Genomic DNA, 25,129 nt, shown 5'->3' on the forward strand with positions numbered 1-25,129 from the left:
GTACCAGACGTGTTGCCTGGGTTTGACAGGTGACGCACGCGCGCGCATCTCACGCAGGTATCTGGGCGCGGCTTTGGCGGAAGACCACAAATTCAGGTGTAGCGTTCCCAAACGTCGATCCACGTCAATTGGGGGGGAAAGAATTGACTCGTTCGTCTACAGCAGAGGTCTTTGCGGTTCTCTTTGAGGTCAGAAGACACCTGAGAACTCCCAGGGACAACAAGGGACAAGGCGGGACAACGTGGGACCGGGGGTGAAGCAGGAAGGTGTCGCTCGAATCCCGGAGAGCTGCTGCTGCAAAATGCATTCCGCCAGATACGACGTAAGTGTGTCAATTTTACACTCGTTTTAAAGTGGAAATGGCTTGATTGATACACCAACTTCAGAGGCATATCAATCAAGCCATTATTGTACCAAAAAAAATACAAATATAAACATTTTGGAACTTAGATTGGAGAGCTGTCATAATCAAAAATGGGCCTTGGCCATATCTCCAAATATTTGCTTGGAATACCAACTATTTCTCACTTATGGAGGCTTCTTGACCGCTCACTATTCTACTTCTTACCTAAACTTGAATCCAAAGCAGGTGGAGACCAACCGTGACACTTTTCCTAGAACCACTCCCTGTGATACTTAGAAATGATCTGACACCCACTCATCCAGCCCCAAATGAAACCGTGGTGAATAATATCCCCCTATTTGAAACTTGAGGCAAAATATGCTTCTACCTTAATAAGATTGTGCATGCAGGAGAAGCTGAAGTCTTGACAAAGTTTAATCTTAACTATATTAACTAGGATGAGGACTGCACCCTGCTCCCAAGTTGACTTAAACCACTTAATACATGGGAAAGCATGGATTTTTGTTGTATATGCTCATGAAACAGCTGCTCCTTGATCCAAAGTTGACCTGAACCATGTCCTCATTCAAACAAGTCTTTATTCCATTGCTCTGCTGACACCTACTTCTGCTCCGTTGATTTAATAAAACTGAAAAAAACCCCACAAAACAACAGAAAACATTTATGTCCGAAACACATTTCTAGTTATTTTTGTACTTAGGTAAGATACATTTTAACTCTACATTTAAAAAAAGAACACTCGCCAATTGCTGTTGTTTGCAGATTTTTAATTGTACTTAATTACATTTAACGTCATGTAAGTTACAGAGTACAGTGCAGGTCCCAATTGTCAAACTCCGAATGGATGTACAGCTGTCTCACCTGCTTCTCTCTGCACCCACGAACTCGCGCAACACCCCTGAGCTCAGGGAATATGTTTAGGGCAACTAACTTCGGCTTTAAACTGTTAATCAAGTTTATGCTAAATACTTACTAAATATGCATTAAAAACTAGGCTTATTTAGTTTACAGTTTAACAGAAGAAGGAACGGAGTGAGCTAGCTGAATATTTGAGAGTGAATTATGAGTTTAATGTAACTTTTTTACATATGAATAGAGAGTTTCCTTGTACTTCACTGTTAACTTGGTTTTGACTGAATCCCCAGGTGGTTGTATCCTTGTGAGTGTAGTTTGGGTCAGATCTTAGAGATACTGTAAAAGGTTTGAAATCTTTTGCCAGTTTCACTCCACTGTCCCGTTTAGTGGACTAATCGATCGGTAGGACGTGTGTCAAGAAAGTCGACTCCAGCCCGACGGCTTGATTAGAATTGTCTGCGTTTTAATTAAAACTCTGCTTCAGCTTGTTTTTTTAATAACTGTTCCTTCAAACCCCACCTCAGTTTCTCTCCCGTTGGACTGGTTCAACTGCTCACAATCACTCGGAGCCAAAAATCTGCTGATGAATTTTCACTTATCAATGCTCTTATTTATTTTTCTTCTTTTTCTTCTTCTTATTTTGTTGCTAAAGTGATTCATGTAATGTGTTTGATATAAATGTCATAATGTTTCAATGTTCTGCTTTGAAGGGTGTCAGAAATGGATAGGTTTGTCAGTGCTCTCTAGGAAAAGGCGTAGCATTAGCCTCCGCTGAGCGTCTAATGGCTTTATTAGGCTGTGATCAGGGTGACTGATACGGACACACCCAGGAGCACTTGCTGACCCCATCTCTAATGATTCTCTCCATTCTGGTCTATGATTGCTGTTAAAGATTCCAATTAGAAAACATGTGTGGAGGCCCGGGCTGGATAAGAATAGCCCTTAATTGCCATGAGTTATCATCTGGACTCATGTAATTGAGCCTCCATCTTAAGGGGCAGCATATCTGACAAATTGATTTAATACCAAAGTGATTTTCCATCCCTAATGGCTCTTGGGGTTCTTCACTCACAGGCTGCAGCCGCATTGTGTGTTGATTACTAACTGGCCTGAAACCTTTTCTCTTCCAGCCGCCCACTTGAGAATGCTTGGCACACATATTATTGACAAACTTCGCATGCTTATAATTGCTGGAATACACAGTATGTCTTCACCCTAATGGTTGTTCTGAATATATGGTTGTGAGTGCAGGAGCTGTGACACAAACAGGTTACACCAGTTCAGCTGCCATAAGGTGAAGCCACGTGTTCGGACCTGTCTCTGTTGTGAAATTCTGCAAAGTCCCATGATCGCAGGGTCACCACAGAGACAAAGACACACATTCATTCACTAGGGTCAATTTAGAGTTGCCAATTTTGCCTAACACATGTCTTTGGACGGTGGGAGAAAGCCAGAGAACACTGAGAAAAACCACGATAACATGGGGAGGACGTGCAGACTCCACCCAGAGAGGTCATGTGATGTTTGGTCGGTGTTCCTCGAATACAATGACTCGCTGCAGCGTGAGCTAGATTAGTCATGGTGTTGTGATAAAAACACACTTCACTCAGGTAGAGGGATTACAGTGGGTTTTGGATAGCTGTAGCATAGCGTGGCTTGTTCATCTTTTAAAAGGTGAAGTGCCTGGTACATAGAGCTGCCTGAAGATGAAAAAAGAAAATTTGTCATTTTGATGTAATGATATACAAATATTTACACTTTTTTGGCATATCAGCCTTATCCGCATAGGCTGATATAAATTGAAATTAGTTTTAGACTACCTTGCTTTACAACTAACCCATTGGGGAGCGGTGTAATCACATTTTGTGCAGAGTCCTCTTTGTACTAGAGTGTTGAAGAAAATGTATTTTCTTTAAGTCAGCTCAAACTAAATATCATTTTTACTTATTATACTTTATAATGCAGAGCTGTGCACAGTATATAAAGTAACTCGGTTACTGTGAGAATTTCAAATCATTTATGAGAATGACCAAAAATGGAGAGCAGAGTGAGCTTATTGGAGATCAGCAGATCTGGGTTCTAAAATATCCGTATCAGCCACAAAAAAACTCATATTGTAATATACATATTGCTACAGAATCCATACAGTAAATGCTATTGAAAATACTTAATGTCTCTGACTCTATAACAGGATAAACCAAATAAACCCTTCTCTAAATGTACATACTATCCTCAAAAACACAATTATTTTCTTTTGAAATTCCTTATTTGATGCCCTGCAACTCAAATGTTTTCATACCACAAAAAAGGAGGAGTGTCCTTGCTTTCATATATTGAACAATTAAGCAGATTTATTATTTATCATGACATTTTTTCTTTCCCCATTCTTGTAATTACCTGGAGTACTAACTACATTGACTATTCACATTTGATTGAACTCCGGTGGTGGATGGAAAACTTCGTCTCATGTATCAATAAAAATAAAAAAAGAATTGTTTGCGTTTCTGATACTAGTTTATTTTTATCTATTTATTATTTGACAACCCCATTTTAAGCTCACCATTCACTCACTATTTCTCCACACTGACTTTGTACTGTTGCTGCTTGACTCTAGGGGCAGAATGGCCGACATGAGCGGATCGACTTCCTAACCAATAAAGAGAAGGGACAATCAAGAAACAAGACGGCCATCGCGATCGGGATCCTGGTGGCGCTGCTCGTCGTGGCAGCTGTAGCGGCATTCCTTATTTGGCTTTTTGTTTGTAAGTGCGAGCCCTGTCACCAAACTTATTTAACAGCCTGCTTTTTAACAAGAACAGATCAAAACTTGAAGAATGTTTGGACATTTTAATACGGCAATGTTGTAAGTTTCTTGACATAAGTGGTTGCATTTCTGAGACTGTGTTTGACGCTTCTGTCTTTTGAAATCAGACTCTAAATGTGTTTGGATGCCAGTATTTCCCATTAGTATTAGATGCTTTGAAAGCTTTGAGTTGCCAAGAAGAAAGGAGCTGGATTTGGTCTTGCACATTTTTAACTTACTCTGATCATTAAACAAACATGTCAATAAACTGAGCCGTTGGACATTCAACAAAAAACGTCTCAGTTTGTTCATTAAAACTCCCTCATATTTTATTTCTCTAATATTTTACAGTTAAAGAAGACACGGATCAGAAGTTAAGCTCTCTGAGCCAAGCCTCAGTCCAGGTCTTCAGCGGTCACATGAAGCTGGGGAACTATCCTTACCAACAGAAGTTAGAAAACACAACAAGCCCCGAGTTTAAGGAGGTGGCTACAGAGCTGGAGGCTCAAGTGAGTTCTGTGTGTTTTGTACCAATCTAGAACTCTTTCATTTCATTTCATGTGGAGTTGTAAAGCTCATTTTATCATAAGAACTCAAAAATGAAAATAGTGACTATTTTTGAAGAGAAATTAAGCTATTTCCCGCTAATTGATGCTTTATGTTTTGGACGGTTCTCCAGTCATTTTATCCTCTGCATCAGATTTGCATTTTTGATCAAACTGATGAGTAAAAATAGAGTAGAAATACAAAAATAGAGTAGAAATACAAGAGCAACTAGGCTAAAACATAACATTTTTAATATTTACACAATCATTCGACAAATTATTTTATTGTCCCTGTTTGGTGTCAATAATTGTGAGAAACGTTTTCAAGTGTAACATTTCTGCTCAATAATTATTGATATTTTGGCTACAAAATATGTCTTATTTGCATTTATTTATACACATTTTATAAAAAATGTCATGTATTGTAGTTTTATTTAAATCATCATGCTTTTGGGTCAAATGTATTAGTGATATAACATGGTGTAGATTAATGATCACTTTTATTTTTCTTGAGATTTTCTTTCTATAATAATCATAAAAAGCCTCTATTCATTGGGTTTCAGAATGATGAGAATCTAGGACCGTTGCCATAGTGATTAACAATTCAAAACTCTTATATTTCTTTTGAATGGGGAAAAAGGGTAAAAAAAATTGTAAAAAACAAGAAGCAGAAACTCACGAATAACTGATTTACAAGATATACATTTGAAGCTTTTTTTGTGGATATAAGTGAATATTCAATTAACTTAGTATCTTAAGTAGTAAGTAAATAAGTAAGTAAATGGAGATAAATAGACTGCTAATTGTGGATGGATATGCAAAAGAAAGTGTGACTGAATGCAGGATTTCTTAACCCTGCATGAATGGAACAAAACACATCTGTGTTGGTTATGAGAGAATATGTTTGTTCAGTTTTGGCCCTTTTTAAATGGAAGACTTGCACTCTTTGTTGAACATATATGTATTTAACAATAGTCTTTGTCCTCAACAGCTAAAAGACTATTACCAGAAAGATGAACTCTTACAAGAATATTACAACAAGTCAGTGATTACAGCTTTTAGGTAAGTAGGTTTTTTTGTTATGTTTTTGTAGAATTAAAACTTAGATTCAATAATCAATCCAACCTTTTATTTTTGAATTATTTTTAACACTCAAAGTGACCAAAGTGCTTCACTCTAAAAATCAAGGCAATACAAAACGTAAAAACAAACAAAATAAAGTGCAGCGTATGTAAGATTATTTTTGATCCGCTTACAAAGGAAATTATTTGGTCCTTTTCAGCTCACTTGCAAAATGATTTAAAGTGTGGAATGGTTAAAAATGGGGCAAAGAATACAATAATCCTGAGTAAATTTAAATAAAATAAAGATCCAGTTGTTTCAAAGAGTCTATGATCAACTGTTTTTAATATAGATTGTTAAGCCCCAAGTAAAATACAGCAGAATTATGCATCAATAAATTCAATGCAGTAACATTATTAAAGATGAAAGGTTGTTTATCTGTTTATAGTGATGCTTCATTGTGCGTTGGCACCTGTTTTGTAACCGTCATATGCAAACGTGCGTATTTAACAACACCTCGTCGCCTACTTTTCTCCTCCTCTTTCTTCTCAGTGAGGGTGTGATCGCCTACTACTGGTCTCAGTTTGACATCCCGGCCACTGACCTGGAGGTGGTCCCGGAGTTCTCGGAGGAGCGCATCCTGGAGGCGCTGGAGGCTGGCGTTCTGGAGACCCGCACCGCAGCGCCCACGGTTGTCAAGATACAAGAAATCACTGCATCATGTATGTTCCGTATGATCTAAAAACATGGGGTTTACAATAATATTAGCCGACTTGTAGGAGAAAGAAGTGGTAGTGTTTGTATGAGCATTGAATTGTGTATTATTTTTACTTGCAATAGTTATACAATAATTTAAATGTCTTCTGAAAAGCTATATGACTAGCGGTATAAATAAATTAAACATATTATATAAAACATTTGCATTATATGTTTAATTTGTTTATACCTGTAGTCATCTATGTTTTTAACCACGGTGTTCTTCCATCATAATCTTACGAGTTTCATTGTTTCATGCATGTCTGAGGAACCCTGCATTCGAGTCTGTTTTCTCCTACCCCGTAGCTCCACCCACAGCTATGTACGTACTTGCAGTTATTAAAAAAAGAAAGAAAAAGACTCCACCACATACTTTAAGGTTTCAAAAATGTCCAGTGGCTTTTTTTTCCAACAATAAAATGACACATAAATGAAGGCTGCTTTTAACAGTGACGAGGGGCCTCTCCGTTATATAGTTTTGAACAGGAAGTGAAGGAACCCGTTTCTATTATGTAGACGGTTTAGCCATCGATGTTGCGATTCACAATGAACAAAATGTAAATTCAGTCTGCGTATGTTATAGTTTGTAACAAAAACCTGGGGGCGGGAACCCTAATACAGTATGTCTTATAAATGGTAGTAAAGGTGGATGGTGGTAGTTATAGTTACAGTGGCAGGAAAACGGTTTATAATGTATGAATACTTTGCGATAGTATTTTGCTGTTACCCGAGTACAACCAGTAATTCCATTTTGGTAAACTACACATTTTAACCTCCAGATGCCAGAGTGGTTAGTGAAGTTTTAGTGACACCCCAGTCTGGGTCTCTGGTGACCATTTACCAGGCATATAGATATATTTTGACATTTGGATTTGAAAAGATATGAATATAGAGCTGCAAAAGGTTATTGTCGCTTCATATCACAGTTAGGATTCTATCAGCACACTATTTATAGTGCAGGAGACTGTGCTGATAGGATGATGGCAGATGAGCCGGTCCCTGTGCTCCTGCCGCATTTGAAAGTGCACATTTTATGCTGCTTGAATCCTCTAATGATATTAGCTCAGCCTTAACCTGGCTCGAGACAGCGCTTCCTCTATTTCTGTCCTCTCAGCATTCTTGTGGCATTTGTCTATTTCTTGGCCACGCGCCGAAACGTCAGCCCCATGACTCAGGATTTTTAACTTCTGTTTAGATTTCTATTTGGGATTTGATGTCCCAAGTCTTTAAACATACCGGTTAGATGTATTAAGTATGGCTCGGCAATGCTGCGATAAACATGAAAACGTCATCTGATCCCTGTGATAATATGCTATTTTGGTGAAATTGTTGTAGTGTAATTCAATAATTCTCTTTGTTCACCTGGTATCATCACATTGAACGCCTGTAGTTCAACATTGAGCTGGAGCCGGGCAGATTTGTTGTTTATGGTTCATATCCACATGAAACAAAACTGGCACAAAGTTTAACGTCTTCTCTGACAGCACAGCCTCAGAATGTTGTGCCATTATTTAAGGGCCAAAATGTGATTGTTGTCAGTTAAAATTACTTTAAACCATTAGATTATCACAGGTTCCCAAACAAATAATGATAAGGTTCAATGTTTGTGGATTTATTTTTTCTTTCAAAAACGGTAAATGTGATCCCTCGCTATATCGCGGTTCACTTTTCGCGGACTCGCTGCTTCGCGGATTTTCATCATGCATTGTGTTCTGCGTTCTGATTGGCTAAACACTCACTCCGCGTCTTCTCTACCTGTGTGTCAATAACGTTATGGATTAATATGTACACGTACGTAAAACCGCTTGCCAAATTGAAGTTTGCGAGGCCGGTGAGAGCGCGCGTGTGAGCTTCAATGTTTTATGGAGTATTTCATTGTATAATAACTGTAAAAAAATAAAGGTTTCTACTTTGCGGGTTCATTTTGGAACGTAACCCCTGCGATAAACGAGGGTTCACAGTACATTTCCCATAGAGCACGACTACCATCTGAGATTATGGTATTCTAGAAAATTCAAATTCTAGAACGTGAGCGCAACTTACGATCGGTTAATCGATACTTATGTTCAGGTCACAGTATAAGAACTCAAAGCTAATAATTGTGAGAATTGTAGGCAGCAACGATGAGTCATTTCAGATCCGTCTATTCTCCAAAATAGTCAAACTTTGGATCACTGAGGAGTACTTTTTTTCCCTGGTTGTTGCTGTGGCAATAAGATAAGATATTCCTTTATTGTCCCACATGGGGAAATATCATTACTTTTCATGCAGAAAGTTTGATTTCATAAAGCCAGCGAGCAATGTATATTCATAACATTCAAATTTGATATTTTGGTATCCCTAATGCTTAAACACTTAACTTCACAAATATCTTTTAGGGGTGAAGTTTCAGAATCAGCAGAGTAAATTACCTGAGGGCTGCATGAATTGGGAAAAATATTGAGTGGGGATTTTATTGGGAATTTTTCTGCGAATGTGAATCTGAATTGTGATCTAGGCTCGGAGAAAATCATGATATGAATCTTTTTGTCATAAAACCCACTCTTAACTCCTCCCACCACCTTTTATAGCTGCTCTTTTATTCGCAAAATGCACATCCTGGATATTTCGGCCTCATGCATCAAATTCATTCACCCTTTCATGTTCAGTGACCTTTCCTTACCTCTCATTTTTTTTTCTCTCTCCCTTTTATGTGTGTCCAGTCACAGATCCGCGGATGGCCAGGAACCCCGGTGCCAGTGAGTACACCTTGTCCCACTTCAATCTCACACAGTGGTAATTTTCCAGCTGGCCACCTCCCAGTCGGCTTTAACGGATGACTGTGATGTAATGTCACTCATCTGACCAGCCGTGTGTTCACTGCCTATGAAATGTGTTCACGATCATGTGGATTCTTATATTCCATGCAGTTCATATTTATTGAGGTCTTATTTCATCTATTAATGATAATGTCAGTACACGCATGATTATGTATTTATTTGTTCAACCCACAATTTGTACGCAAAGGGCAACAGCATAGCTTTTAATGCCATTATTTATTGTACTTATTTATTGCTTTTTTATGTTTTTGTAGTTAACTTTAATATGATTTGATTATGTTTTTACTTGTGATATTAAATTGAGCACCTATTATTATATAGCTTTGGTTATTTTATATTGTTTTGTGTTTGTGTAGTACTTTTAAAACTGTTTATGTTTTATCATTACTTGTTACTTGATGAAGAGTAGAGTATACAAATTACAAGTAAAGGCCAGTTAGAGGAGACTTTACAATTTTAAGATTTTTGCTCAAATATTTTTTTCCAATACTTTTGTTCAAATTTCATCTCTAACTTGTGTGTTCTTATTCACCTACAATATCTCAACTTAAATTGAACAAATATATATGTCATTATATTTGTATCAACCAGATCTACTGCAAGTAACAACTTTTGATGTGATTGTTTTGTTTCAGGAGAGTGTTTCTTTACGTTGGAGGCCACCGACACTGAAGAATCCTTTACCTCACCTGGATTTCCTGACTCTTATCCAGCCAAATCCAGGTGTCAATGGCAGATCCGGGCCTCTGACGAGAACGTCATCTCTGTCGATTTCCCTTTTTTCCACATTGAAGACGACTGTAGTGATGACTTTGTGTCCATCTATGACTCGCTAAGTCCAGATTACTCTCAGGCCATCACAGAGTAAGTATCTGATGTGTCACATAAAAAGTGATATGTAGGTATTTAAGCTGTTTCCTGCCACTCTTAACTTGTCCCTAGCTCTCACAAACGTTTTGGGACATTGCAAGTCTTAAAGCGCATGTTTTTATTTCTTAATGGCATGTTCACATGTCTCAAATGACAAATTACTGCCGTAACATAACACAGGGACATGTTCTCTCCCTGTTTAGCAATTATGTTATGCCTTATGCAGATATGTAATGTTTATCACCAAGGGCTGCCTTTACAACATGCTGTATGTTACTATTTTACAAACTGGTACACAACATTGAAGAAAAGCCAAATGGTTCGATAGCCAAGAGGTACTCTGCACTTTTGCCTTGCCAAATAGTAAAATATAATCACAAACATCCAGTTACATTCTTAGATCTTTGTTGACAGGGTTAAACCAACACACTTTGTCATTTATTTTGCCTTGAAGATCAGACGGGAGAAATATCGTTAAACAACATTCCCAGTAAATTATGTGCTGAAAAAAACACCCCACCCCGCTCCTTTTTACTATGTTAGCGATGACTACTTTTTCTGCTTTTCTGGCCCTGCGGCTTTTAGCACAGCACATCTCATTTTATCGTTAACATTTGAGACCTCTTCGAAATTGAGTTGGCTCAAAAAGACTTTTAAACATGTGGAGGGGGCCAGGCTGTAGTCTACTGGGCCTCTGTGTGTGATTGCACAGTGTCAATGAGAGAGGGGTGATTTGCTTTAGATATACAGGCCCTCATACAACATCAGCTGTTGCCCCAGGCTGTTTCTGAAACCACTGCCAAACAAATCTGAGTTACCAAGTGATGCATAACGCTTTTATAATGCTATTGAGTGATCAACTTTATCCAAGGTGACATGGAGTTTATGAAAGCCATAATATAAAACAATATAATTACATTATGCTACAGGAGTTAGATGTATTGGTGCTCTTGCAGTGTCATTCACACCTCCGCAGCTCTGCCTCCAGCAGCGCTCAAACTTTTACTAATGGACCTCATGTTTGACTTTGAAACTACACACAGCCATTTTCTGGGCAGGATGACTCCTCTCATACATCTCCACCATATTTTTTGTGTTTTTATTGAATGTTACTAACATGATTCATTTAAAAATACATTATTTCATGCCTATTGTGGCCTATTCTAGCTATATACTTTTGATTGTTAAGTAGCTTGGCCTCCGACACATTGCACAAATATTCTGTTTTCCCTCACTATTCCTGCAGGAAGTGTGGTCAGCGACCTCCGACAAACCCACTGACAGTGCTGTCATCCGGCAACGTTATGTTAATCAACATGATCACTGATGGAGAGGTCCAGCAACCGGGCTTTAAGGCAGTTTATAAAGCTGTGCCCAAGACTTCTGGTAATTACAGGAGCAATTCTACAATAAAAGCAACATTTACATGGAGATAACCGTAACAGATTGAATTTCTAAATTCATATTTGGTAGCAAATTTTCAAATGATTTATTTATTGCTACTGTTTGAGATATTATTAGTTGTAAGCCGTAATGTGTTTATTTTTCAGTTCAGAAATGTGGCGGTGTTCTCACTGATGACAAGGGAGTGTTTTCCTCTCCAATGCACCCCAGCTTCTACCCCCCTGCCACCGACTGCAAATGGACCATCAAGGTTTGTTCCAGCGCTGCTTTCCCACTGCCCTCCTCCTTCATTGGCAAAGCTCCCCTACTCATCCCCTCCCCATCCTTATCCTGCCATGAGAGAAATGCTGAGGCAGCAGTACAGAAGCCAAGCTGTTCAGTACCTCTTCTATCTTCATATGTCAGGCTGCTTTTACTGCTGCAGCCTTTGCCGGGCCGCAGTATATCGTATGTAGTGTGTGTTGCAATGGTAAAATATACTTCATACATTTCAATTTTCATAGCTGTTGCATATATGATTCAGTGTGGTGGGTGTGCGGGTTATTTGCATTGTAAATAAGGCTTTGAAACACACATCTGTCCCCTCTCTTTGGTGCAGGTTCCCTCTGGGCAGAAAGTGCGTCTAAAATTCACTTTGTTCCGCATGAAGGAGCCTGGCGTGGACGTCCGTGTGTGTCACAAAGACTATGTGGAGGCAATGGATGTAAAGTAAGAATCACAGTTAGTTGGCAAAGCTGGTTATAAAAAATTGACAATTGTATTTTTTTATCTGTGTGAATATCTCATTTGCTAAAAACAAAAAAATTAAAAATATGCCATGATCACATAATAATATTATCAGACATTATTCAATTCATTTTTTTTTTGTAATACCCAAAATCACAACAGCAGTTGCCTTGAAGGGGGACGGTGAAAAGCAGAAAATGTCATAGGCAATTAGCAAATGTCCCAATATCCCCTGCCCTTAGACCCTCCTTCTCGGCAAGGAATAACTACAAAACCCTTTGAGAGAAATAGAAACCCTGGGGAGAAGCACAGTGAAGGAGAGATCCTATTCCCTTGGACGAACAGGCTGATGCGCTTCAATTTGCAGATAGGCTGTAGCCAGAACCACTCAAGAGATGAAAAGGTGACTCGCCAGGCAGTGGAGGAGCATCCAGATCTACAGGTCGGCATCAGCAGTGTCTGAAAAAGTAGTGTGTAAGAAGGAGAAAACGCGTGAACAGCAATGAACTAACTACAGTTGGAACAAAAATATTAAATATTGTTGATAGTAAAAAGTAGTCTGAAGCAGAGGATAGTGCTCAAGCTGCCATACTTCCACCAGCATAGTTGTTCCTAGGGCAGCGTAGCTGGGAAACGGTAGGTTTTTATTTCTCTTCCTAAACTGGCCTGACCATAAGCGATTTCAAAGAGGAACGTTTCAAGCCTGATCTTAAAAGAAGAGACTGTGTCGGCCTCTTTAACATGGACAGAAGCTGATTCCATAACACAGCAGCTTGGTAGCTAAACGCTCTACCTCCTACTGTGCTTTTAGAGACTCTTGGCACCAGATGTCCAGTATTTTGAGAGTGAAGAGCTCTGTTTGGATGAAATGGCACTATAGCATTTGGCCAAGGATGGGGCCAAGTCATATATGGCTTTGTAAGTCAGGAGGAGAATTTTAAATTTGATTTCTAAACTCGACAGGGAGCCAGTGAAGAGATTCGAATAGTTCCTGTTGGTAATCTTGCGGCTGCTTTTTAAAGGAGGTGAGCGCTTTTTATGGAGCTTTTAGGACACGTTGTGAGCAGGAAGTTACAATAATCTAATCTAGAGATAACAAATGCAGATGCGTTTTCAGCATCGCTTTTAGGCCATAAGCTGGAATAAGGAAATAGGCTGTATTATAGGCTTGATTTTTATGTGCGCTTTGAACGAGAGTTCTTGGTCAAATAAGACTCTAAGGTTTTTTACAGTAGAACTGGAGGCTACACTGCCATGGTCCAGTGTGACTATCTGCTCAGATAAAGCGTCTTGTAGATGTTTAGGGCCAAGCACAATGACCTAGGCTTTTTCAGGGTTAAGAAGCAGATAATTAAGTGTCATCCAGGTTTTTATATCCTTCACACAAGCACTAAGTCAGTCATTGATAAATACAGTTGTGTGTCACCTGCATAGCAGTGGAAGTTAATGCCATGCTTTCTGATAATGTCACATCTAACAGCATCATATAAAGAGTAAACAGAATTGGATCGAGTACTGAACCCTGTGGCACACCGTACATTATAATCAAATTCCTTGGCGGTGGTGAAAGGACTCAAATGCTGTAAATAATAAACATTACCATAACTTACTGTATTGTATATTGAACACTTATACATATTAAAATCAAAATTACTTCTACTACAACGATTACCACTGCGATACCTGATGAATTTATATTATTATTATTACTCATCTTGTAATTGAGCTCATACTGTACATATTTACAGGTTATCAAGTGTTTATTTATTCAGTCTTCGGACGCTTTGAAGCAAAAGTCCAGTTCTTTATGTAGTTCATAGCCACTGAGAATCGGCAGCAACTGCTGACATGCACTTTTTTCAGGTATTGTGGGGAGATGTCTTCATTGTCGCTGACCAGTGCCACCAATGAGATCGTAGTTCTGTTTCATTCAGATGAGTCCTTCACTGACAAAGGCTTTAGCGCCGAGTACAGCGCCTATGATCCCGCAAACCGTGAGTTAAAATGTTGTCTACACTTAACATTTTTGGAGATGTCAAATTAAACTGTGACTTTGACAATTGCACTGTGTGTGACTAAAAATAAAGCTGCAGTTTGGCTTACAGGGAGTTTCTGACTGACAGTAAAATATAGTGCTTTAGTTTGGAAATTGCAGGAGTGACAACCAGTGCTTCATGAATCAGCTCAAATTGGGTTTATTGGGCTCACTCACTGCTTGGGTCATTCACTGTCTGACAGCCAGACTTCATTTGGAAAAGCTTTGATAATATCAGTGATATCAGTTCTTAACATGCCATATTATCAGTTTTTATATTAGAAGTTATAATGGCTTTCATTTCCTGTATCCATCATCCCAACAGATCATATTCTGTTTTTCCTATACTAGTCTCTTTCTATTACTACATTAGTAACAAACTGATGAACTAATAACTAGTTACACACTGCACTATTAGAAATAAATAAATAAAATCAAGCTTGTCCAGATACAAGCATGTGTATATTAAAGGTGCACTATGTAACTTTTCTGGTCTTCCATTTGCCTAGCTCCATTGAGTTTGTATTTCTTTGTCTGGAATTGTTCACAATATGATATTTAAGTTAGTTAGCTTGCATTTATTAATTTATGTTTTTCTTGCTAAAAATAAGTGAAAAAACATGTGTATTTGCTGTGAGCATTGTCTCCTCTCCACAGATCTGATTTGTAACTTGCCCAGTTGGTGTCATCTGCTTGTCTCCATCGAGATGGGCAAATTTCAGGCCATTCTGTGGAACTTTCAGGGCAAAGCAGTTAACCTCTTCATAGAGTTCTAATTGAAAAGCAAAAGAAATTGTATCCAGTCAATTAAACAAAAGATTTAGGAGTGAAGGCGTTTGGCCACTCATCCAAGTATCTTCTTCAGTTCCTCTAACAGAGAACTCAAGAGTCACTGCCTTATATCTGCCTGAACAGTCACTTGAGTCACGTTTGGCAATAATTATTCATACTTCACACATTTTACTAAAAGGTAGTGAACAAGATTATATTTAAGATTCTACTAAACATTCAGCCCCCCCAGTTTGCCAATTTTGGTGAAATGTATAATTACTTCCTGGTTATGCAGGAACATGTGGAGGAGCAGGTATAACTTGGGCAATTCCAACGCCATCACCTCTCAATCATTTAACAAAATAAAGGTGTTATCAGTTGTTTTTTTTTCCTGCAAAACTTCAAATTGATTTATATAAAACATTCTAAATATTAACCACAGGGACTATTCCACCATCAAAGTAATGATTGGATAAACATGAGAACCTGTCGTATGCACTTCAATTCCTTCCTGTGAACAACTAGCTCCTCCCATCAGACACCGTGACCCGTGTATACTTGGTGGAGTGACAAAACGTCTTCAGTCTTCAAACTTCTGTCCAGTTTTGCCTTGGAACCTACCGCGACTGAGAGACTACACAAACCTCCACTAGAAAAGTTATATAATGCACCTTTTTAAATTAAGATTGAATCTGTTGATAAGATTAAGAGTGGACCCAGCAGTGTGGATGGGAAAGAAACTACAATTACAGCGCAATTTAATGCAATTCGTCTTTTATCTTGTACTTTCAGCTTGTCCTAATGAGTTTGCCTGCTTTTCTGGCTTGTGCATTTCCAAGGAAATGAAATGCGATGGCTGGAACGACTGTGGTGACATGAGCGACGAGGTTAAATGCAGTAAGTCTGTCTTTGCCACTTACTCTCTCTTTGCCGCTCACTTTTTTTAAAGTAAATTTTGGGTACCACATTTATTATGTAGTAAAAGCGGCAATTTGTGCTATCTGTGTCCAATTACAAAACAATTTCATCAGTCGAGAACCCAGAAGAAAGATCTATTGCTATTTTACGTTTTGGGAGTGCTAGGAAGAAGTTGTAGCTGTGGGGTAATAGTTTGAATACCTACTTCTTTTGGATTGGATTGGATTCAACTTTATTGTCATTGCACAGAGTACAGGTACTAAGACAACGAAATGCAGTTAGCATCAACCAGAAGTGCAAAACAGCAGTTAAAAGTGCAGAGTATGTAAAGTGAATCAGTGAATAAATACAGAATGTACAGTAGGGGGCAGTATGGGGTATGAGCAGTTGTCCACAATCACTGTGTGTGTGTGTGGCAGTCTACAGTCTCTGTATGTGCATGTCTGTGTGTGTGTGTGGGGGGGGGCAGGATGACAGCTGCAGGGAGGAAGCTTTTCCTGAACCTACTGGTCCGGGAACGGAGCACCCTGTAGCGTCTCCCGGAGGGGAGGAGGGCAAACAGTTGGTGGCTGGGGTGAGAGCTGTCTCTGACGATGCTGCGCGCCCTCCGCAGACACCTCTTGCTCTGGACAGTCTCAATGGAGGGGAGTGAGGAACCTGTGATGCGTTGGGCGGTTTTCACCACCCTCTGGAGTGACTTCCGGTCCGCAGCAGAGCAGCTGCCATACCATACTGAGACACAGTTGGTAAGGATGCTCTCGATGGTGCAGCGGTAAAAGTTCACCAAGATCAGAGGAGACAGGTGGGCCTTCTTCAACCTCCTCAGGAAGAAGAGACGCTGGTGTGCCTTCTTGACCAGGGTTGAGGTGTTGAGAGACCAAGAGAGATCCTCGGAGATGTGGACACCCAGGAACTTGAAGCTGGTGACACGCTCGACCTCCGTCCCGTCGATAAGGATGGGGGTGTGTGTGCCACTCTTCTTCCTGAAGTCCACGATGAGCTCTTTGGTCTTCTTGGTATTGAGAGCCAGGTTGTTGGCGGCGCACCACACTGCCAGATGCTGAACCTCTTCTCTATACGCCGTCTCATCGTTGTTGCTGATGAGGCCAACCACCGTTGTGTCGTCTGCAAACTTGACAATGGTGTTAGAACCATGTACAGGTGTGCAGTTCTTTAGAAATCACTGACATATTATCTTTTACATTTTCTTTACATTAGTAATTTGTGGTTGTTTTCAGTCTCAAACAATAATTCATGTAAAATTGTATTGACATTTTGTTCCTAGGTTGTGCGAAAGACCAGTTTGCTTGTGACAACGGCTTATGCAAACCAAAACTCTGGATTTGTGATCGATTCAACGACTGTGGAGATAACAGTGACGAGAAAGCCTGCAGTAAGTATTTTGTGGCAAACATTGTCACAGTATTAATTTCCCAACAGTAGTAGTAGTAAAAATTAGAGGATTGGTCGTTTTGGTGGAATTATTAGTATTAGAAGTAGTACAGATAGTTTTTAAAAAAAATACTATAAGTCAATAGTGATTGATTCTGAGTGGTTTTTAGTTTTTCAGCTTAGTGTTACGCCCATGTTGCCGTTTATCTCATTGGGTGTTGTATCAAAGGGATTAATGCCTCATTGAAAAGCTCTTGTTTTGTTTTGTGAATGCTCTCAGGCTGTGAGAACAACGAGTGGCGCTGTGGGAATGGGTTGTGTCTAACTCAGGATGTTGTCTGTAACGGTAACCAAGACTGTGAGGATGGAAGTGACGAGGCCTCCTGCAAAACCTGTAAGTGCCACAGTTTAGGAGTTACTTAGTTACTCTGGTGCAGGGCAACGACCAGTTGGCTGGATGTGTTACAGCAATTATTTTAAGTGTTGATCAAGACAAAAATAAATACATTCACATCTTTACGTATGCACGTCTTTTCCATTTTATACACTGTGTTCTTCATTATTGTCTCAGTCTTTATCTATTTCCTCTCTCAACGCTCACTTGCATTTCCATTTGATTTTCACTTCTGTGAGTAAAGAGGGATATTAGACCTCAACCTCAATCCATATGCCCCAATCAATGCAATCTGCTCTTCAATCACTTTGCATTGTGCATTCAAGCCTGACTTTGAAGCACTGCTGATTATGTGCTGTTTTACCGGTTAAACTTAGCAAATGGTATGATTGACTTTTTTTTTTATCCTCTTTTTGACACAGCTCCTGGAATCTGCTCCGACTACAGTTTCAAGTGTGATAATGGTGATTGTGTCAACAAGGTCAACGCTGAGTGCGACCGTGTAGATGATTGTTCTGATAAATCGGACGAGGCCTATTGTGGTACGAAACGCTCTTTAATTCACCATTTTAGGAAGAATCTATTTAAATCTCTGCTAATTTCCACAACAGATGAAAGTGACTATAATCTCTTCTGTGCTATTCAAACTAGATTATGAACTGTTGTGTTGAGAAGCATGTTGGACTGTCTGTTAGAAAGAGCCCCAGGCTTTAACGGTTTAATTTATTTATTTCCTCTTTGAAAGCATTTCTTGTCATCTCTGATGTTTTTGTTTTTTCCCCTCATTGAACCCCCTGGCTGCTCTCTCTGTTCCCTTTCATTGTGATCAGCTAATATGCCAGCACTCCATATTAGTATTCAAGAGTTCTATTTTTTACATTCCGTGTCATAATGACTTAATCTCAACCTACTTTCCTCTCTTAAGTTGTCTGTGATCAGTCATGCCGGTCTTTGACATGCTCTGCTCTCATTTCCTCTGTGAATAATGGCAGACTGCGGAACAAGGCCTTATAAGCTGAACCGCATCGTTGGAGGGCAAAACGCAGAGTTGGGCGAGTGGCCGTGGCAGGTCAGCCTTCACTTCAAGACCTACGGACACGCCTGCGGAGCCTCGATCCTGTCCCCCAAGTGGCTCCTCTCAGCTGCACACTGCTTCATCACACAAAGCCAAGCGTAAGTATAAAACGGTTTTAATCTTTTCCATCACCAGATAATTGCATTTTCATAATATTTTTGAAAATCCATGGTTTTACAAAATGGAAACAATTAGGGTTTTATTATGGAAAGATTGCTTTTACCCCTGAAGTTTCCCCTGTTGGCCTCTAGGTGGCACACTGGCCATGTTGATTGAGTGTCATCCGCTGCTGTTGTCTCTTAGCCAAAGACTGCACCTGAACCTCAGCCCCTGTTTATTTCAGCACTACACTGAAAATGACTGAAAATTGTAAATATAATTAAAAATAAGGAAAAGTAGATTGGCCATGAGAGCTCTGGATCATCACACATATGTTGTATGGTGTTGTGTTCTACCAAGTGTCTATGTGACCAAGTGTTATATTTGCGTCACATAGAATTACAACAGAACCAAGTTAAACAGTGAGCTTAAAGAGAATTATTAGGACTGAAGTCAATGACCGCTGAAGAAATTCAGATGCACTGCAAATGTATCTGAAATAATGTTATCCTACAGACTTATAGGGTACATTTAAACCCAAATGGAACTCCTACAGTATATCATGGTGTGAATGATTAGAGCTTTTCATGGACGACCCTGTACAGTGTTGCTGAGTGAATGATTATTTATACAATGTAGTGTACAAAACCCCAGGAGTTGCATTAGAACATTATCACACATTCTATGCACCACATCAGCTGCAACGTTTGATTTTCAAACAGGTCTTAACATTATTTCAGATACATTTGCAGTGTGTCTGAATTTCTTCAGCTGTCATTGACTTCAGTCCTAATAATTCTCTTTAACCTCACTGTTTAACTTGTTTAATGCATCACCAAACTGCCATTTGTGCGCAGATCCTTAGATTGAGACGCAAATATAACACCAGGTCACATCGACACTTGGTAGAACACAGCTTTAAATGCCACAATAGTTGCTCTTAAAGCCTAAAATATCTAGGAAACAACAAAATGAAAATAAAATAAAACATTTTAACTTCTGTTTTGGACTTTTCATAAGTTTCATCTTCCTGTGATATGCAACATTATGAGGAACGTTTCCATTCAAAATGTATAATGAGTATAATGAAAAAAAATCTAATTGCTATGGTAACAGTCAGTTTCTCCTGTGCGTACACATGTGTTCATTCGTCTGTCCTTAGTCTTGTTCTATGTATTTTTATATGGCAGAAACCGCATGTCCTCAAACTGGCAGAGCTACAGTGGCATGCAGGATCAGTACAAGCACGACGATGTACAGCGCCGCTCCATCCGCCGGATCATCACGCACCAGGATTACAACCAGATGAACTTTGACTATGACATCGCTCTGCTGGAGCTCAGTGAGCCGCTGGAGTTCACCAACAGCATCCAGCCCATCTGCTTACCCTCGTCCTCCCACGTCTTCCCTGCAGGCATGTCCTGCTGGGTCACGGGCTGGGGCGCCATGCGAGAAGGAGGTAGTACATGAAGACTTATGTTAGTACTTTATTTACATAGATTTCATTATCTACTGCACTGTCATTTGCATTTTTTGTTTTTTGTAGGGGTATCAAAAACAACACATGGATGATAACCTTAGTTAAATTGGTATCAAAAATGGATCGTTACTGCAAAATATGACATCAATTGGAGAGACTTTTCCTAGTTTAGTATTATTTTGTGTGGAAAATTACATACTATGGTATTCTCTTATTTAAAAAAAAAAAAAAAAAAAAAAGAAATATTGTTAATTCCCATTGTGGAGATTGGTATCAAGTGTTGGGCATTTTTTGAAATTGAGATAGAAATCTTTCTATTGTGAAAACCCTAGTACTAGTGGGCAATAATCCCGTGCCATTCTTCTTGTTGGACACCAGTTTTCTTTCTTGGGGGTCCACATATTACAGACCATTATGACCATGAAAAATAAAATGTATTATGTAACATTTAAGGGCTTAATCCGACCAGTAAATTTGTCACAATTACACCTCAATTTGACAATTTTCACCTTCAATGATGATTTGTACTGTAAAGCTGGAGAATCCCAGTGAAGCCTTGAATCAATGTATTCAATTTTAAACAAAAACATCAGCTGCAACTAATACAAAGCCAAATGACACACTTTAGTACTTAATATCTGAAATTGGTCATAGAAAGGGCTTATTTAATTACGGTCATTTTAAAAAAATCCTCAAAATAAAAAAAAAATGCCACAAGAGCAAAGAAAAAGTACACGCAACAAATATTCAATATTCAATCACAATGTATTGAACATCAAGTCTGTTATTATAGCAGATCTATTGACCAACATACACATTGTGAAACTAACTTTTTAAATATTTAAACTAACAAACACACAAGTTTGTTTTTTCACTCCAAATCATGAACGGTTTCGCATTTTTCCCCTCCCGCTCTGCTTCATCTTCATTTCACCGTCCTTTTTCCTGTCTTTAACGTCCCACTGAGCCCTCCTTCCTCACTCCCATCATGCCACACTTCTTCTCCCGCTCAGCCCTCCCTCCTGTTTCCTCTCATCTTTTTCTAATCTTCTCTTTTCCATTAAGCCCTTCCCATAACCATATATCAAGACAGACATGGGCTCTCTTGGGAGGCCCCTTAAACCTTCATTAGCCAACACTAATCCAGACCATTAACACCTTTGATGTTGGCGATGAACAGTAGAGTAACACGGCACGAGCCCTGACCCTTTTGCATGGTCGTCCACACAGGTCGGGCGGCGCAGGTGCTTCAAAAGGCCTCGGTGAAAATCATCAACGACACCGTTTGTAACACGGTGACAGAAGGACAGGTCACATCCAGAATGATGTGCAGCGGCTTCTTGGCTGGAGGAGTTGATGCGTGTCAGGTGAGTGAAGTGTGGATTCTGCGTTCATGCTTAAATTCATACTTAAATTGAGATGGAGGGCTGGTCAGAATTTCATGAACGGCAACGGCAGCAGTAGCTCGGGGGAGGGAGCGCTCGTCCATCTGCTCAAAGGTCAGCGATTGGACCAAAGGATGCTGTTGTTGCGTCCTTGGGCAAGACACTCTGCCCACCGTCTGTGTGAGTGCGCGATGTGTCCTCTGCTTTTGCCAGTAGCGCATCAGGAATTGTTCTGGTGCCGGCACAGATCCCGCCCACCTGTTCTTCAACATTCGCGCTGTTGGCAACCATCGCCGAAGATATATTCTGTGTGTGGCCGATGTTTGTTTAAAGGTCGTACGGCAGGTTTATACAATTTTCAAATTTTGACATTATTTACAGGTAAAAATACACCAAATAGTCTTACACCGATCAAGTGGGTACTTGTGGAGGAAACATTCTGTCTGTAGAAAATGACTTGAACTGACATCACACTTGGACCAGGTCAATGTTATGCAGAATTTACACAAAGAAACAACATTTTTAACTCTCTAAACCATGAATTCAACAAAATGAAGGCGCTCTCATATAGTTTTATTTGTCAAATTAAAAAGTTGTGACATTTTCCCAGTGTTTGTTGGGTAATTTCCTAGTGTGGCATCGTCACTCACAAATAGGAAGTGAAAATATAACTTTAAAAAGTTGCTATTCTGTGATAACGTTTTCATATTTTTTTTTAACCCTAACCCTCTGTCATTGGCACTTTAAATGGGGTGTCACTGTCAGGGATCTATTATTGGTTCATGCCTGTGGCGTTCACCTGAAAAGTTGACAAGATAAACGTGTTAATTCTGTGAAAACGTGCAAGAATCGGGAGTGGCAATAAAGCTGGATTTCTGTGTCCTCCCTGAATGGAGACATGTTTTCACAAACGAAAGCAGATTGACTCGCTCAGCCCAACACCTAATTAGGGTTGCACTGGTTTGTGGAATAAAATAAGATGATAATAGAATCACAAATTTTCCAACAATTATTGCAATCATGATTAGATTTGCTGTATATGTTTAAAATGTATAATTTTGTTCAGATTGCACATTGAAAACAACTCCAGGAGCTTTAAACGCGGGAGAAGGTTGAAATATTATGTTTGGAGAGTGCACATTTTGGTCTTTGCAGAGGATATTTATTATCTTAATAATTGCTGCGTTCGCTTGACATCACAACATTCTCGAAATTCTATAGTTTAAAATTGAGCTGGTTTATGATTCATATCTCTGTAATTACTGAGCCCATCTGTCAGCACATATAAACAGAAGTGAAATATTTTTTTCACAATAGCTCAATACTCCAAAGGCGTGATTGTTGTCAGTTGAAAGGACTTCACGCCATGAGATAAATATTGCAGGTTTGTGGCGTCAATCCCAAACAAATAATGATCAGGTTCAGCGTTTGTGAATTTCTATTTTGGATAATTCAAAAACTGTAAATATCCTGTAGAGTTACACCACCATCTGATATTATGGCTGCATCAAATTCTAGAATATGAACTCGACCTATTGCAAATTAGATTTGATTGCAATGTATTGTTCAGCCCCGGAATTGATAATGCACAAAACTGTAGCGCAATCTGAGCATCTGGAAAAGGACTAAAGACATTGTTATGCCCTGGTTTATGTTTAATACCATCAATAACTGGGCTAGGCATAAAGTTGACTAAGAAAAATAGTTCCCTTCTGATCGAACAGTCCACTAAAGGAAACCGTGGAGTGGAACTGGCGAAAGCTCTCAAAACCTTTCAGTATCATGTTTCTGACCCCAACTGCACTCACAAGGCTGCAACTGTGCCATTTATACTGACACCAGGAAACCCTATATAGTCATGTAAAAGGTAGATTATGATTCACAATTCACTCCCAATTCTTCTGATACCTCACTCAATACCTTTTACCTACCTTCCTTTTATAATCGAAATTAACAAATTATACACATTTTGACAGATTAATCACCAAACAACAGGCCAATCAGTATGAAACAAAAACTGTCCTCACCAGCCCTCCATCTGACTTTTTGAGAGAATGTTGTGACTAATGAACATTGTGGTGTGGTTCGCTGTGGGCAGGGAGACTCCGGCGGCCCCCTGGTGTGTTTCGAGGAAAGTGGGAAGTGGTTCCAGGCCGGGATCGTGAGCTGGGGCGAAGGCTGCGCCCGACGCATGAAGCCTGGTGTCTACTCGCGCCTCACCAAGTTACGGGAGTGGATCAAGTCCGAGACCGAAATCTGAAGTGGACGCGGCGGTGAGAGAATGCCAAAATATAGATGCGGAGATGAACATTTGGTTGAAGTCTTTCCGGGATCTATTTATTCAGCTGCAGCCTTGCACTCGAATTTTTCAGCTACCTGACCTACATGATTCTCAATTTTGTGTTCCTTCATTATTGTGAAAGGTTGTAGCTTTCAAAGAATCTGGTACAAAATATTAACACTTTAAAATCGTTATTTGGCTTTTCTAAACGGCAGGTGAAAATGCTGCCAGTTTGAACATTCATTCAAGTCTACTTTTTAACTGTGAAGCCATTTTTATTATCCTTTTGAAATAAACCTTCAATAATGTTGGCTACAAAATTAGCATGTTTTTAAACTAATTCAAACTTTTTATTTAGTACAATATCAGGACTATTTTTTTAAATTTTTACTTCAAAGTACAGTACATTTTAATTGAATTAATGAACTACTTCAAATAGGGATTAAAGCACTCAAAAAGGCAATTGATACGTTTGTAACTAGGCCAGTATTTAAGGCTGTGTTCTCAAAAATGACGATGTAGCAATTGTGCACTTTGGACAGCCCTAAAGTATTTTACTCATTTCGCTGCAGCCTAGCTTGGTTTGTGGAGGATCTGACAACATTTAAATACAAATTGGGAGTTCAGTTTGAATTTGCAGGTGGGTGGTTACATTTTTATCATGGTCGCAAACTCCTGAAAGTAAGTTTGACAGTGACATGCTTGTTTTTCTTTGGTTTTTTTAACCATTTTTATAATTTTACCCTTTGAAATAAACACCAAAGATTTGTTCCACATTATTTATTGAGGTGCAAAGAAAGTCTCAACTTTTACTATACAGAGGACATTTGTAGATTCAAGACTATTTGACTATGAAATGTTGATGTATATTGAGATTAACTTGGTTTTATGGGCTTGTTTTTGATGTGTCAAAATGCAGAATGTTTTATGTAATGCGCCAGAGCAGGAATAATAAATGTCCTTTATTTGATTCATAACAGTCTAATTGCATTATCTCAGTTATTTGTCTGAGTGTCATTTTGAATCTTGTTGTGCATAATAAATGTGTTTGTTATGAGACCTTGTCGCATCTCACAAAATCATTGTAATGAGCAT

The 25,129-nt window shown here is 39.2% G+C and overlaps 1 protein-coding gene across 1 annotated transcript; it reads left to right on the plus strand.

Annotated features, from left to right (window-relative positions):
• Positions 1-138: 138 nt before the first annotated feature.
• On the plus strand, positions 139-25,093 carry st14 (ST14 transmembrane serine protease matriptase). Its single transcript, XM_072460477.1, has 19 exons — positions 139-322; positions 3,834-3,981; positions 4,374-4,531; positions 5,559-5,629; positions 6,182-6,351; positions 9,088-9,123; positions 9,840-10,068; positions 11,321-11,460; positions 11,625-11,728; positions 12,077-12,186; positions 14,068-14,198; positions 15,803-15,907; positions 17,214-17,321; positions 17,601-17,714; positions 18,137-18,256; positions 18,707-18,887; positions 20,079-20,347; positions 21,599-21,735; positions 23,852-25,093. The coding sequence occupies exons 1-19, from the start codon at positions 302-304 to the stop codon at positions 24,011-24,013; spliced, it is 2,514 nt and encodes an 837-aa protein (XP_072316578.1). The 5' UTR covers positions 139-301; the 3' UTR covers positions 24,014-25,093.
• Positions 25,094-25,129: the final 36 nt, after the last annotated feature.

The sequence above is a fragment of the Eucyclogobius newberryi genome, unplaced genomic scaffold, assembly GCF_026437365.1.
Source record: "Eucyclogobius newberryi isolate DKJ021-1_F unplaced genomic scaffold, fEucNew1.0.hap1 SCAF_3, whole genome shotgun sequence".
In the NCBI taxonomy this organism is placed as follows: domain Eukaryota; kingdom Metazoa; phylum Chordata; class Actinopteri; order Gobiiformes; family Gobiidae; genus Eucyclogobius; species Eucyclogobius newberryi.

Bases quoted from the DNA above. Each gene is read 5' to 3' on its own strand.
- st14 (XM_072460477.1), top strand. From the start codon at position 302: ATGCATTCCGCCAGATACGAC. The intron at 9,124-9,839 runs GTGAGTACACCT...GTTTTGTTTCAG, and splicing joins GGCCAGGAACCCCGGTGCCA to GAGAGTGTTTCTTTACGTTG. The intron at 21,736-23,851 runs GTGAGTGAAGTG...CGCTGTGGGCAG, and splicing joins GAGGAGTTGATGCGTGTCAG to GGAGACTCCGGCGGCCCCCT.